This window comes from Onychostoma macrolepis, chromosome 24, assembly GCF_012432095.1.
Source record: "Onychostoma macrolepis isolate SWU-2019 chromosome 24, ASM1243209v1, whole genome shotgun sequence".
In the NCBI taxonomy this organism is placed as follows: Eukaryota; Metazoa; Chordata; class Actinopteri; order Cypriniformes; family Cyprinidae; genus Onychostoma; species Onychostoma macrolepis.
Window position 1 is genome coordinate 95090 of NC_081178.1, and position 11993 is coordinate 107082.

General features: G+C 36.9%; 4 gene segments (V, D, J or C); all 4 read right to left on the bottom strand.

Annotated features, from left to right (window-relative positions):
* Positions 1-1450: 1450 nt before the first annotated feature.
* On the bottom strand, positions 1451-2076 carry LOC131533365 (Ig kappa chain V region 3547-like). The segment is given in 2 exon segments: positions 1451-1840; positions 1928-2076. Coding segments are annotated over 2 exon segments (375 nt in total).
* Positions 2077-5606: 3530 nt separating this feature from the next.
* Positions 5607-6260, bottom strand: LOC131533687 (immunoglobulin kappa variable 4-1-like). The segment is given in 2 exon segments: positions 5607-6062; positions 6150-6260. Coding segments are annotated over 2 exon segments (375 nt in total).
* A 1943-nt stretch (positions 6261-8203) lies between these two features.
* Positions 8204-8801, bottom strand: LOC131533234 (Ig kappa chain V region K29-213-like). The segment is given in 2 exon segments: positions 8204-8561; positions 8666-8801. Coding segments are annotated over 2 exon segments (384 nt in total).
* Positions 8802-10767: 1966 nt separating this feature from the next.
* LOC131533216 (Ig kappa chain V region 3381-like) lies at positions 10768-11707 on the bottom strand. The segment is given in 2 exon segments: positions 10768-11323; positions 11411-11707. Coding segments are annotated over 2 exon segments (378 nt in total).
* Between the last annotated feature and the right edge of the window lie 286 nt (positions 11708-11993).

The window sequence follows — 11993 nt, forward strand, 5'->3', positions numbered from 1 at the left end:
TTCTGTGCCAAAAACACTCCCTCAGGGTTTGTATAAGTTTCTGATTTTTTTTCTCATATAGTATGGCCCTATATGAGGTCATAAAGGGCTGAGTTGCTTGTATGGGCACTTCTCCCAGAAGAGCGCACACATCAACCGGAGCGAGAGCAAGAACACACACATCATGCTTCATTCGGGTTACGTAAGTCATCCGGAACCAATTCTGGATAGAATATATATGGCTGGATCTGATTTTTACCATAGTGCATTTGTGATACTCTGACATAAGGAACATGTTTTTCCGCTATATTTATTACAATTACTTTATGTATAATAGAGTTTTAACTGGTTTACATGTTTTCTTAATCCATTTTATTCCTCTTAACGTTTTTAGTGTGAATGACTGTTTCTCAATTCCAAGAATACAAAGAACGGACTTGTGTTCTCGTTGAGTCCGGTCTTGCCAAGCTTTCCTCGGAAGAACGAGCTCGGAAGGACGCAGGACACAGAACGCACCTTTAAGAGAATCCAGATGCACTGCGTTCTTGCTTAACTGACCGCATCACAGCATAAGCAGCGGCCAATGAACCATAAATATAACATAACATTACAAACAAATGTCATAACTTATTAAAACACTTCATACTGTTATAGATATTATTTTCATATAATTGTATATCATTTTATTTTATAGTGTTATATGTTTAACTATGGCTGTGTTAATATTCATTTCTGTTTTATTTATGTCGATCGCTACACAACAGCTAAAACTAAAGACTCTTCAGAGATATGAAGGATGGAATATAAGATTAACATGAGATTGGCAGAAACTGTGTTATGTCCACTTCAGTTGTTTGATCAAAATTATTGCTAGAGACAATTTAGTAATAGCTGTAGTCTGGCAGCTTGAGATGAATAAACTACTTGAGAAACTGCTCAAGAACATCTTCATGTCGCTGGTAATACACAACGAGGGTTAAATAATCTATTCTAAACAAAACACAAAAAACTACACTGGAACTGAGAAATATTGTTTTTGTTTGATTTAACATCTTTTTCTCTCTGATTCTGAGCATAATTGAGTTAAACCCGTCTGTCACAGGAACAGATCTCAGTCTAATAGAGCTGATTTGACTCCGACACAAAATAAAGGTGCTTCAGAGTTTCTTCACAGCGATGCCATAGAAGAACCATTTTGGTTCCACAAAGAACCATTCAGTCAAAGGTTCTTTAAAGAACCATCTCTTTCTTACCTTTTATAATCTGAAGAACCTTCTTTCACCACAAAGAACCTTTTGTGAAACATAACGGTTCTTCAGATGTTAACGGTTCTTTATGGAACCATTTAGACAAAAAGGTTCTTGTATGGCATCGTGAAGCACCTTTATTTCTAAGAGTGTAACTCAGTTCTGAGCTCATGTGTAGTTGCTGTGTTTGTCTCTGTGTGTCAGTAGTGAGTGATAGTGTTTGAGCAGCTGCAGGATCAGTTCAGTCTCTGTGACTCTGACTGACGGAGGTTTTTGTACGACTCTTTATCACTGTGTCAACACATAACCACTGTGTGAACTCTGACAGTAATAATGTCCAGCATCTTCAGTCTGGACTCCACTGATGGTCAGAGTGAAATCACTGTTAGATCCACTGCCACTGAATCTAGATGGAGTTCCTGACTGGAGGCGGTTTGCATAATAAATCAGGAGTTTAGGAGCTTCTCCAGGTTTCTGTAAGTACCAAGCTAAACGATCAACCCCACCATATCTGTACACATCTGTGCTGGTTTTACAGTTGATTTTGACTGTTTCTTCTGGTCGAGCTGCTGTCGTTGAGGGACTCTGAGTGACGGTGATCTGTCCTCTACACTCTGAAACACAACAAGAAGAAAATCAACTCAAAACTTTGACAATATACTTGAAGAAATGAATTGATATCAAACTTGTGCTCCACAAACCTTGAGCAAACGCTGTGAGAGTCCAGATGAAGATGATGATGAAGGTCATGTTGATGAAGATTGTTGTGTGTGTCAGTGATGAAGTGTTAAACTCACAGCACTATAAACACTCTCAGAGCACTGAAGCATCTGATCAATATGCAAACACACTCCAGATCATTTACCTGAAGACAGTCGCTCATTAACAGATGCAAAATACAGTTACTGATGTGAGAAATTTTTTTTTTTCGTAATATTATATCTTCTAATAGCTAAACTGTTATGAATTGTATCAGATCATTCAGTTGAATTATTAAATCTACAAAACCAACTTTAGTATATGATCTTGACTCTCTCCTGTGAGACTTTGAGAATATTTTTGACTGTTGGATAGAAACATGACTGAAACATTTTATATATATTTGGATTGAAACGTCACTGTTAATCCCCAAATTTATATCAAATCCATGGATGTTTCTGCAGGTTTTTAACAGACACGAGGATCATCACGCGTGTCTCTGTCAATCAACTGAGTTTGATTGTGATTTATGTTACACATGATATAAAATATGTTCACTCTTTATACATTTTATATTTTGCCGATTGATTGCTCCATAAATCAAGAGTTTATAGGAGCTTCTTTTCTGTAAGTACCAGGATAAATAATCATAAACACCATCACTGTACACATCTGTGCTGGTTTTACAGTTGATTTTGACTGTTTCTTCTGGTCGAGCTGCTGTCGTTGAGGGACTCTGAGTGACGGTGATCTGTCCTCTACACTCTGAAACACAACAAGAAGAAAATCAACTCAAAACTTTGACAATATACTTGAATAAATGAATTGATATCAAACTTGTGCTCCACAAACCTTGAGCAAACGCTGTGAGAGTCCAGATGAAGATGATGATGAAGGTCATGTTGATGAAGATTGTTGTGTGTGTCAGTGATGAAGTGTTAAACTCACAGCACTATAAACACTCTCAGAGCACTGAAGCATCTGATCAATATGCAAATGAACTGATCCTGTATTTAAATGAGCTTCTAAACGAAGATTGCTCGTTCATTTCATCCTGTCCATCATTGTTTCTGCTCATCACACTATTTAATCTTTCTTTTGTACAATTATTTTGACTGGTGTTTTATCATCTGTCAGTTTATTACAGGATTGACTATGGTTATGGATGTTTTAGTAACTTTAAACAGTTCGATTATTCAAGGTTTTGTACATGAATTAAACACATTATTTCAGCTCAGTTGGTTTGAGGGACCTTAAGAAACATATAGACAGCAGCGATGCATACTGGCTTTTGTGGTGCATTGTGGGAATGTTTTGAGCACGAGCGTTATGTGATCCCTGAATAGAGCACTGACTAGTGAACTAAGGAGCTGATTGAGACTCTCTTACTGACTGACTCACGTGTGAACATTTTCATGCACAAATCATGGTTTATCAATTAGTGTGAACTTCAAAAATTAGCATTAAATTTACAACCAAATCAAACCACATGAAAAAGACCCATGATGGCCAAAAGTGTAAAGATTAAATGTTTAAATAAATAGCAATGCATATCTATTTACAATTCCATTAGCATTACAATTCAGTCCCATGAACATATTTTTGACTTTTATGCCTCTTGATTTTGTACTGATTTTTATGATGTAGGCCGAAAATGAGCTTCCTCTTTGAAAGACCAGCAGCCGCCACTGATCTGATCAATATGCAAATGAACTGATCCTGTATTTAAATGAGCTTCTAAATGAAGATTGCTCGTTCATTTCATCCTGTCCACCATTGTATCTGCTCATCACACCATTTAATCTTTCTTATAATTTTTTTGTTTCTTTTTTCTTTTCAGCTCAGCTGGTTTGAGGGACCTCTAGAAACATATAGACAGCAGCGATGCATACTGGCTTTTGTGGTGCATTGTGGGAATGTTTTGAGCATGAGCGTTATGTGATCCCTGAATAGAGCACTGACTAGTGAACTAAGCAGCTGATTGAGACACACTCTTACTGACTGACTCACGTGTGAACATTTTCATGCACAAATCATGATTTATCAATAAGTGTGAACTTAAAAAAAAAAAAGAGCTTAAAATTTACAACCAATTCAAACCACATGAAGAAAGACTCCTGATGGCCCAAATGTGTAAAGATTAAATGTTTAAGTAAATAGCGATAAATATATATTTAAAAGGGAGGTCTAATGCTATTTCATGCATTCTGACTATTTTACACTGCTAACGAGTTGGATTCTCATGCTAAACATGACTAAAGTCTCAAAAACATGACGTATGACAGAGTATTTCTGTGCCAAAAACACTCCCTCAGGGTTTGTATAAGTTTCTGATTTTTTTTTTCTCGAGTATGGCCCTATATGAGGTCATAAAGGGTTGAGTTGCTTGTATGGGCACTTCTCCCAGAAGAGCGCGCGCACATCAACCGGAGCGAGAGCAAGAACACACACATCATGCTTCATTCGGGTTACGTAAGTCATCCGGAACCGATTCTGGATCAAATATATATGGCTGGATCTGATTTTTAGCCATAGTGAATTTGTGATACTCTCACATAAGGAACATGTTTTTCCGCTCTATTTATTACAATTACTTTATGTATAATAGAGTTTTAACTGGTTTACATGTTTTCTTAATCCATTTTATTCCTCTTAACGTTTTTAGTGTGAATGACTGTTTCTCAAATCCAAGAACGCAAAGAACGGACTTGTGTTCTCGTTGAGTCCGGTCTTGCCAAGCTTTCTCGGAAGAACGAGCTCGGAAGGACGCAGGACACAGAACGCACCTTTAAGAGAATCCAGATGCACTGCGTTCTTGCTTAACTGACCGCATCACAGCATAAGCAGCGGCCAATGAACCATAAATATAACATAACATTACAAACAAATGTCATAACTTATTAAAACACTTCATACTGTTATAGATATTATTTTCATATAATTGTATATCATTTTATTTTATAGTGTTATATGTTTAACTATGGCTGTGTTAATATTCATTTCTGTTTTATTTATGTCGATCGCTACACAACAGCTAAAACTAAAGACTCTTCAGAGATATGAAGGATGGAATATAAGATTAACATGAGATTGGCAGAAACTGTGTTATGTCCACTTCAGTTGTTTGATCAAAATTATTGCTAGAGACAATTTAGTAATAGCTGTAGTCTGGCAGCTTGAGATGAATAAACTACTTGAGAAACTGCTCAAGAACATCTTCATGTCGCTGGTAATACACAACGAGGGTTAAATAATCTATTCTAAACAAAACACAAAAAACTACACTGGAACTGAGAAATATTGTTTTTTTGTTTGATTTAACATCTTTTTTTTCTCTCTGATTCTGAGCATAATTGAGTCGAACCCGTCTGTCACAGGACAGATCTCAGTCTAATAGAGCTGATTTGACTCCGACACAAAATAAAGGTGCTTCAGAGTTTCTTCACAGCGATGCCATAGAAGAACCATTTTTGGTTCCACAAAGAACCATTCAGTCAAAGGTTCTTTAAAGAACCATCTCTTTCTTACCTTTTTATAATCTGAAGAACCTTCTTTCACCACAAAGAACCTTTTGTGAAACATAACGGTTCTTCAGATGTTAACGGTTCTTTATGGAACCATTTAGACAAAAAGGTTCTTGTATGGCATCGTGAAGCACCTTTATTTCTAAGAGTGTAACTCAGTTCTGAGCTCATGTGTAGTTGCTGTGTTTGTCTCTGTGTGTCAGTAGTGAGTGATAGTGTTTGAGCAGCTGCAGGATCAGTTCAGTCTCTGTGACTCTGACTGACGGAGGTTTTTGTACGACTCTTTATCACTGTGTGAACACACCACCACTGTGGTAACTCTGACAGTAATAATGTCCAGCATCTTCAGTCTGGACTCCACTGATGGTCAGAGTGAAATCACTGTTAGATCCACTGCCACTGAATCTAGATGGAGTTCCTGACTGGAGGCGGTTTGCATAATAAATCAGGAGTTTAGGAGCTTCTCCAGGTTTCTGTAAGTACCAAGCTAAAAGATGAACTGAACCACTCGAGTACACATCTCTGCTGGTTTTACAGTTGATTTTGACTGTTTCTTCTGGTCGAGCTGCTGTCGTTGAGGGACTCTGAGTGACGGTGATCTGTCCTCTACACTCTGAAACACAACAAGAAGAAAATCAACTCAAAACTTTGACAATATACTTGAATAAATGAATTGATATCAAACTTGTGCTCCACAAACCTTGAGCAAACGCTGTGAGAGTCCAGATGAAGATGATGATGAAGGTCATGTTGATGAAGATTGTTGTGTGTGTCAGTGATGAAGTGTTAAACTCACAGCACTATAAACACTCTCAGAGCACTGAAGCATCTGATCAATATGCAAACACACTCCAGATCATTTACCTGAAGACAGTCGCTCATTAACAGACACAAAATGCAGTTACTGATGTGAGAATTTTTTTTTTTTCGTAATATTATATCTTCTAATAGCTAAACTGTTATGAATTGTATCAGATCAATCAGTTGAATTATTAAATCTACAAAACCAACTTTAGTATATGATCTTGACTCTCTCCTGTGAGACTTTGAGAATATTTTTGACTGTTGGATAGAAACATGACTGAAACATTTTATATATATTTGGATTGAAACGTCACTGTTAATCCCCAAATTTATATCAAATCCATGGATGTTTCTGCAGGTTTTTAACAGACACGAGGATCATCACGCGTGTCTCTGTCAATCAACTGAGTTTGATTGTGATTTATGTTACACATGATATAAAATATGTTCACTCTTTATACATTTTTATATTTTGCCGATTGATTGCTCCATAAATCAAGAGTTTATAGGAGCTTCTTTTCTGTAAGTACCAGCTAAGAAAATGGTTTCCATTGTGAAGTGAAAAATTATTGTCTTGTTTTCAGAAAGAATAAGTCAAAATTAAGTGAGTTTTTGCTTATAACAAGCAAAATAATAAGCAACTGTCATTTTGGCACCACTTTAATTTAAAAAAAAAATCAAATTGAACTTAAATTTTCAGATTGGTGTGTTGATTTTTAAGTAAAACCTAAAAAGTTAATCACAATTAATACATTATAACACTTATAAATTCAATGTTACACTATTCATTTTAAATTCAGTTATAATTAATTACGACAAGATATAATGTATTAAATTGCACATTATAAATAATTATAATGTATTGTACCCTTTAATAACCCTTTATAATGTATTATACATAATTATACATATGCTATATTTTATGAACGCATAGACGTATCATTACGAAACTCATTACGAAACTTATTCAGCACCATGCCCTGATGGTAATCAAAAAGTTTGGGGGCAGCGCCACCTTGTGGTCAAAAGTCATAATGAAATTTCTAAAAACTTTTGCTTACATTATCCTATTGTAATCAAACTCATGTTGATAGATTCCTTGCCGAGAACATCGATACCAATTTTGCAATAATTGGCTGAACTTCCTTTCCGCCATTTTGATTCATGTTGAAAACCTACTTTTTCGAACTCCTCCTAAACCGTTAGTCCGATTTTCACCAAATTTGACTCGGATCATCTTCAGACCATGCTGGCAAAAAGTTATGGATTTTGTGTCGATATATCAAACGGTTTTCGTTTAGCACATCAACGAATTTGCTGGAAAGATGCCAAACTGCATCTGAGGCTGTATCTCAGCGAAACTTTGACATATTCGCACCAAGTTTTGTATGTGACATTATCACCTCACACTGACCACGCCATGTCAGTTTGGTAACGGCGCCACCTATTGGTCAAGAGTAATAAAGCATTCATTAATTATTAATAATGAAATTTCCAAAAATGCTAATAACTTTTGAATGCATTAGCCTATTGCAATGAAACTGGTCTCAAATTATTCCTTGGGTCATGCCGACAACATGCATACCAATTATGTCATAGTAAGCCGAACTTCCTGTCTGCCGAGAACATCGATAACAATTTTGCAATAATTGGCTGAACTTCCTTTCCGCCATTTTGATTCATGTTGAAAACCAAACTTTGTGTGTGCCATTGTGTGAAAAATAGAAACTATCCACTAAAAGGAAGATCAAAACTGAATTTCTACATGAAGGACTGAAAATAACAGGAGATAAAAATGATTTCAGAAAAATCATAATCAAAAATCAAAAATGATAAAACACAACAAAACTGATGTTTATTGTAAAATCATATTAATTTGTTTCTTCACTGTTGAGTGAGTGATAGTGTTTGAGCAGCTGCAGGATCAGTTCAGTCTCTGTGACTCTGACTGACGGAGGTTTTTGTACGACTCTTTATCACTGTGTGAACACATTAGTACTGCTGCTGTGGAAACTCTGACAGTAATAATATCCAGCATCTTCAGTCTGGACTGCACTGATCTTCAGAATAAAATCAGTCTTAGATCCACTGCCACTGAATCTAGATGGAGTTCCTGACTGGAGGGTGTCTGCATTATAAATCAGGAGTTTAGGAGCTTCTCCAGGTTTCTGTAAGTACCAGGAAAGAGGCTGAGCACTCCAACCCTGGTAAACTTCAGGACTGGTTTTACAGGAGATAGTAACTGTGTCTCCTGGTTGAACAGGTTTCACTGCAGGCGTCTGAGTGACTGTCACTCCAGCTGCTGATTCTACATCAAGAAAAGTGAATAAACATTCAGAATTCAGTATTTGTTGAAGGACAGTATTTCTAGCTCAGATGATCAGTTAGAATAGAGTGTGTTTATCTCTTCACCTGTGAAACAGCAGCTAGTGAAGATCCAGATGAAGATGGTGATGAAGCTCATGGTTGCTGTTGGTTCAGATTCTCAGAGTTCAAACTCAGAGCTATAAAATCTCCTGAAGCTTGTGCTGCAATGCAAATCATCTCTATGTAAATCTGTGTACGGGTTACAGCAGATGATGCTCGTGAAACATAACAGTGTTTAGGATCTTTTCTCAAGTATTGAGTCAAAAACATTGACTCAAGTGTCTGAAGCTTCAGGTTTTTTGATGATTCAAATGGCAGCTTCATCAAGAAGTCAGTGTGAATGAGAGGGCAAAGGTCATTCCAGAGGTCACAGGTCATCAAAACTTGTTAAAATCACTTTAATCATTAAAATGCACTTACAAATACAGAATTATTTAGAAAAATCAAGATGTCTAATGAAAACGTGATCAATAAATAGCAGTGCTTAAAGTGGAAAAAAAATAAGTGCCTGAACCCCCCCCTATTTATTTATTTAAAATAATAATAAAAATGTATTATATGAATACTTCTTATTTTTCTTAATTCACAATGTATAGTGCCGCAATCAATCAATCTATAATTAAATAAAAGTTTTCAATACAAATTAGCAGAAGTCAAGCTGCGATACCAAACAGGGCCACAGGGAGACGCCAAAGACCACTAAACCTCCTGCCTTGACCGGACTGCACTACTCTACAGATCATTCAGAATCACTAAACCTCTGACCACCGTATAATCTAAAACACCTTCAGCCAGCATCACTCTTGCTTTTAAGCCAGATACATGCTGAAAATAATAATTTAATAACATCTGGACGCAAGTCAGTATTCTCTCCGCAGTCTCTGATGAAATCATCCATGTTTTCTCTGCATTAGCGCTGTTTTGAACTTTCTGTTTGAGTTTTCTTACTGGATCCTGGACTTTCCAGGAGTTTACTGGTTTAAAATGATGTGAACGCAGAAACCTGCTTCTTTTCATTTTTAAGGTATTGTTTTCGTTATAAAATACTGATTTAAATTAGTAATGAATAATCAATTATTATTCTACTACTTTGTGTACCTGCCCACTGATAAATAGAATACATTTTTATTAACTTTTATTTATATTTGTTTAGAATGAATCACTAGTGTTCATACATTAGAAGACATTTAGAGATGATCAGACTGTTTTTGTGAAAGTCACTTTAGTCCAATAATCCATGTGTGATGCTGAGTCTCATATCAGTGTGTGTGTGTGTGTGTGTGTGTGTGTGTGTATGTGTGTGTGTGAGTGTGTGTGTGTGTGTGTGTGTGTGTGTGTGTGTGTGCGCGTTTTTGTGAAAAGTCAGGACATAGATGTGTATAATGACAAAGGTATGACAGGTATTACAAGGTGAAGGTGACATCTCAGGACATTGACCCATGTCCCCACTTTTCAAAACGCTTATAAATCACACAGAGTGAGGTTTTTTTGGGGAAAGTTGAGATGCACAGTCTCCTGTAAGGGGTAGGTTTAGGTGTAGGGTTGGTGTAGGGCAATAGCACATACAGTAAGTACAGTATAAAAACCATTACGCCTATGGAATGTCCCCACTTTTCACAAAAACGACCATGTGTGCGTGTGTGCGTGTGCGTGTGTGTGTGTGTGCGTGTGTGCGTGTGCGTGTGTGTGTGTGTGTGTGTGTGTGTGTGTGTGTGTGTGTGTGTGTGAGTGAGTGAGTGAGAGAGAGAGTGTTTCTCTCTTTCTCTGCTGGAGTTTGTGTTTATTTGAGTGTGACGGAGGTTTTTGTACGACGCTTTCACTAGAATGAAGCACTGTGGTGGACTCTTGGTGGAGGAACTAAACTGACGATCAGTAAGTCTTCAGTTCTTCAGTTTCACTGTTTGATTGGTTCAATGCTCTGAACTGAACAGTTTCACTTCTGCTCATGAGAAATGAGTTATGAGTAATAAATTCTTTATCAGCTTGAGATGAAGAAGTTACTTGAGAACTTGCTCAAGAACATATTTATGGTTTCTTGTGCAGGTGCTATATTACTTATGGTTTTAAAATTAGATATGGGTGTGTTATAATATACAAAAACAAAACAGCATATGGTGCCATTATTGACTGTTTGATTTGATATCAATTTACACGCTCTGTTTTCTCTGATTCTGAGCATAACTGAGTCAAACCCGTCTGTCACAGGACAGATCTCAGTCTAATGGAGCTGATTTGACTCCTAACTCAGTTCTGAGCTCATGTGTAGTTGCTGTGTTTGTCTCTGTGTGTCAGTAGTGAGTGATAGTGTTTGAGCAGCTGCAGGATCAGTTCAGTCTCTGTGACTCTGACTGACGGAGGTTTTTGTACGACTTGATCACTGTGTGAACACTGGACCACTGTGTAAACTCAGACAGTAATAATGTCCAGCATCTTCAGTCTGGACTCCACTGATGGTCAGAGTGAAATCACTGTTAGATCCACTGCCACTGAATCTAGATGGAGTTCCTGACTGGAGGGTGTTTGCTTTATAAATCAGGAGTTTAGGAGCTTCTCCAGGTTTCTGTAAGTACCAGAATAAACCTTCATCCCCGTCACTCCATCTGTACACATCTGTGCTGGTTCTACAGTTGATTCTGACTGTTTCTTCTGGTCGAGCTGCTGTCGTTGAGGGACTCTGAGTGACGGTGATCTGTCCTCTACACTCTGAAACACAACAAGAAGAAAATCAACTCAAAACTTTGACAATATACTTGAAGAAATGAATTGATATCAAACTTGTGCTCCACAAACCTTGAGCAAACGCTGTGAGAGTCCAGATGAAGATGATGATGAAGGTCATGTTGATGAAGATTGTTGTGTGTGTCAGTGATGAAGTGTTAAACTCACAGCACTATAAACACTCTCAGAGCACTGAAGCATCTGATCAATATGCAAACACACTCCAGATCATTTACCTGAAGACAGTCGCTCATTAACTGACACAAAATACAATTACTGAAATTAGAAAAATTAATCATAACATTACATATTCTAATAGCCAAACTGTTATGAATTCTATCAGATCATTCATTTCTGAATAAATCTTCAAGGCCAACTTTAGTATATGATCCTGACTCTCTCCTGTGAGACTTTGATAATATTTATGACTGTAGTTGGACAGAAACATGACTGTTAATTCATAAATTTAATGCCAAATCCATGGATGTTTCTGCAGGTTTTCACAGACATGAGGATCATCACACGAGTCTCTGTCAATCACTGAATCAACTGAGTTTGATTGTGAGTCGCGTCACATGATATAAAGTAAAACACTCATTTTTTCCTCATTGGTAATTACATTATACATGTTAAAAAGGTGCACTGAAATAAAATG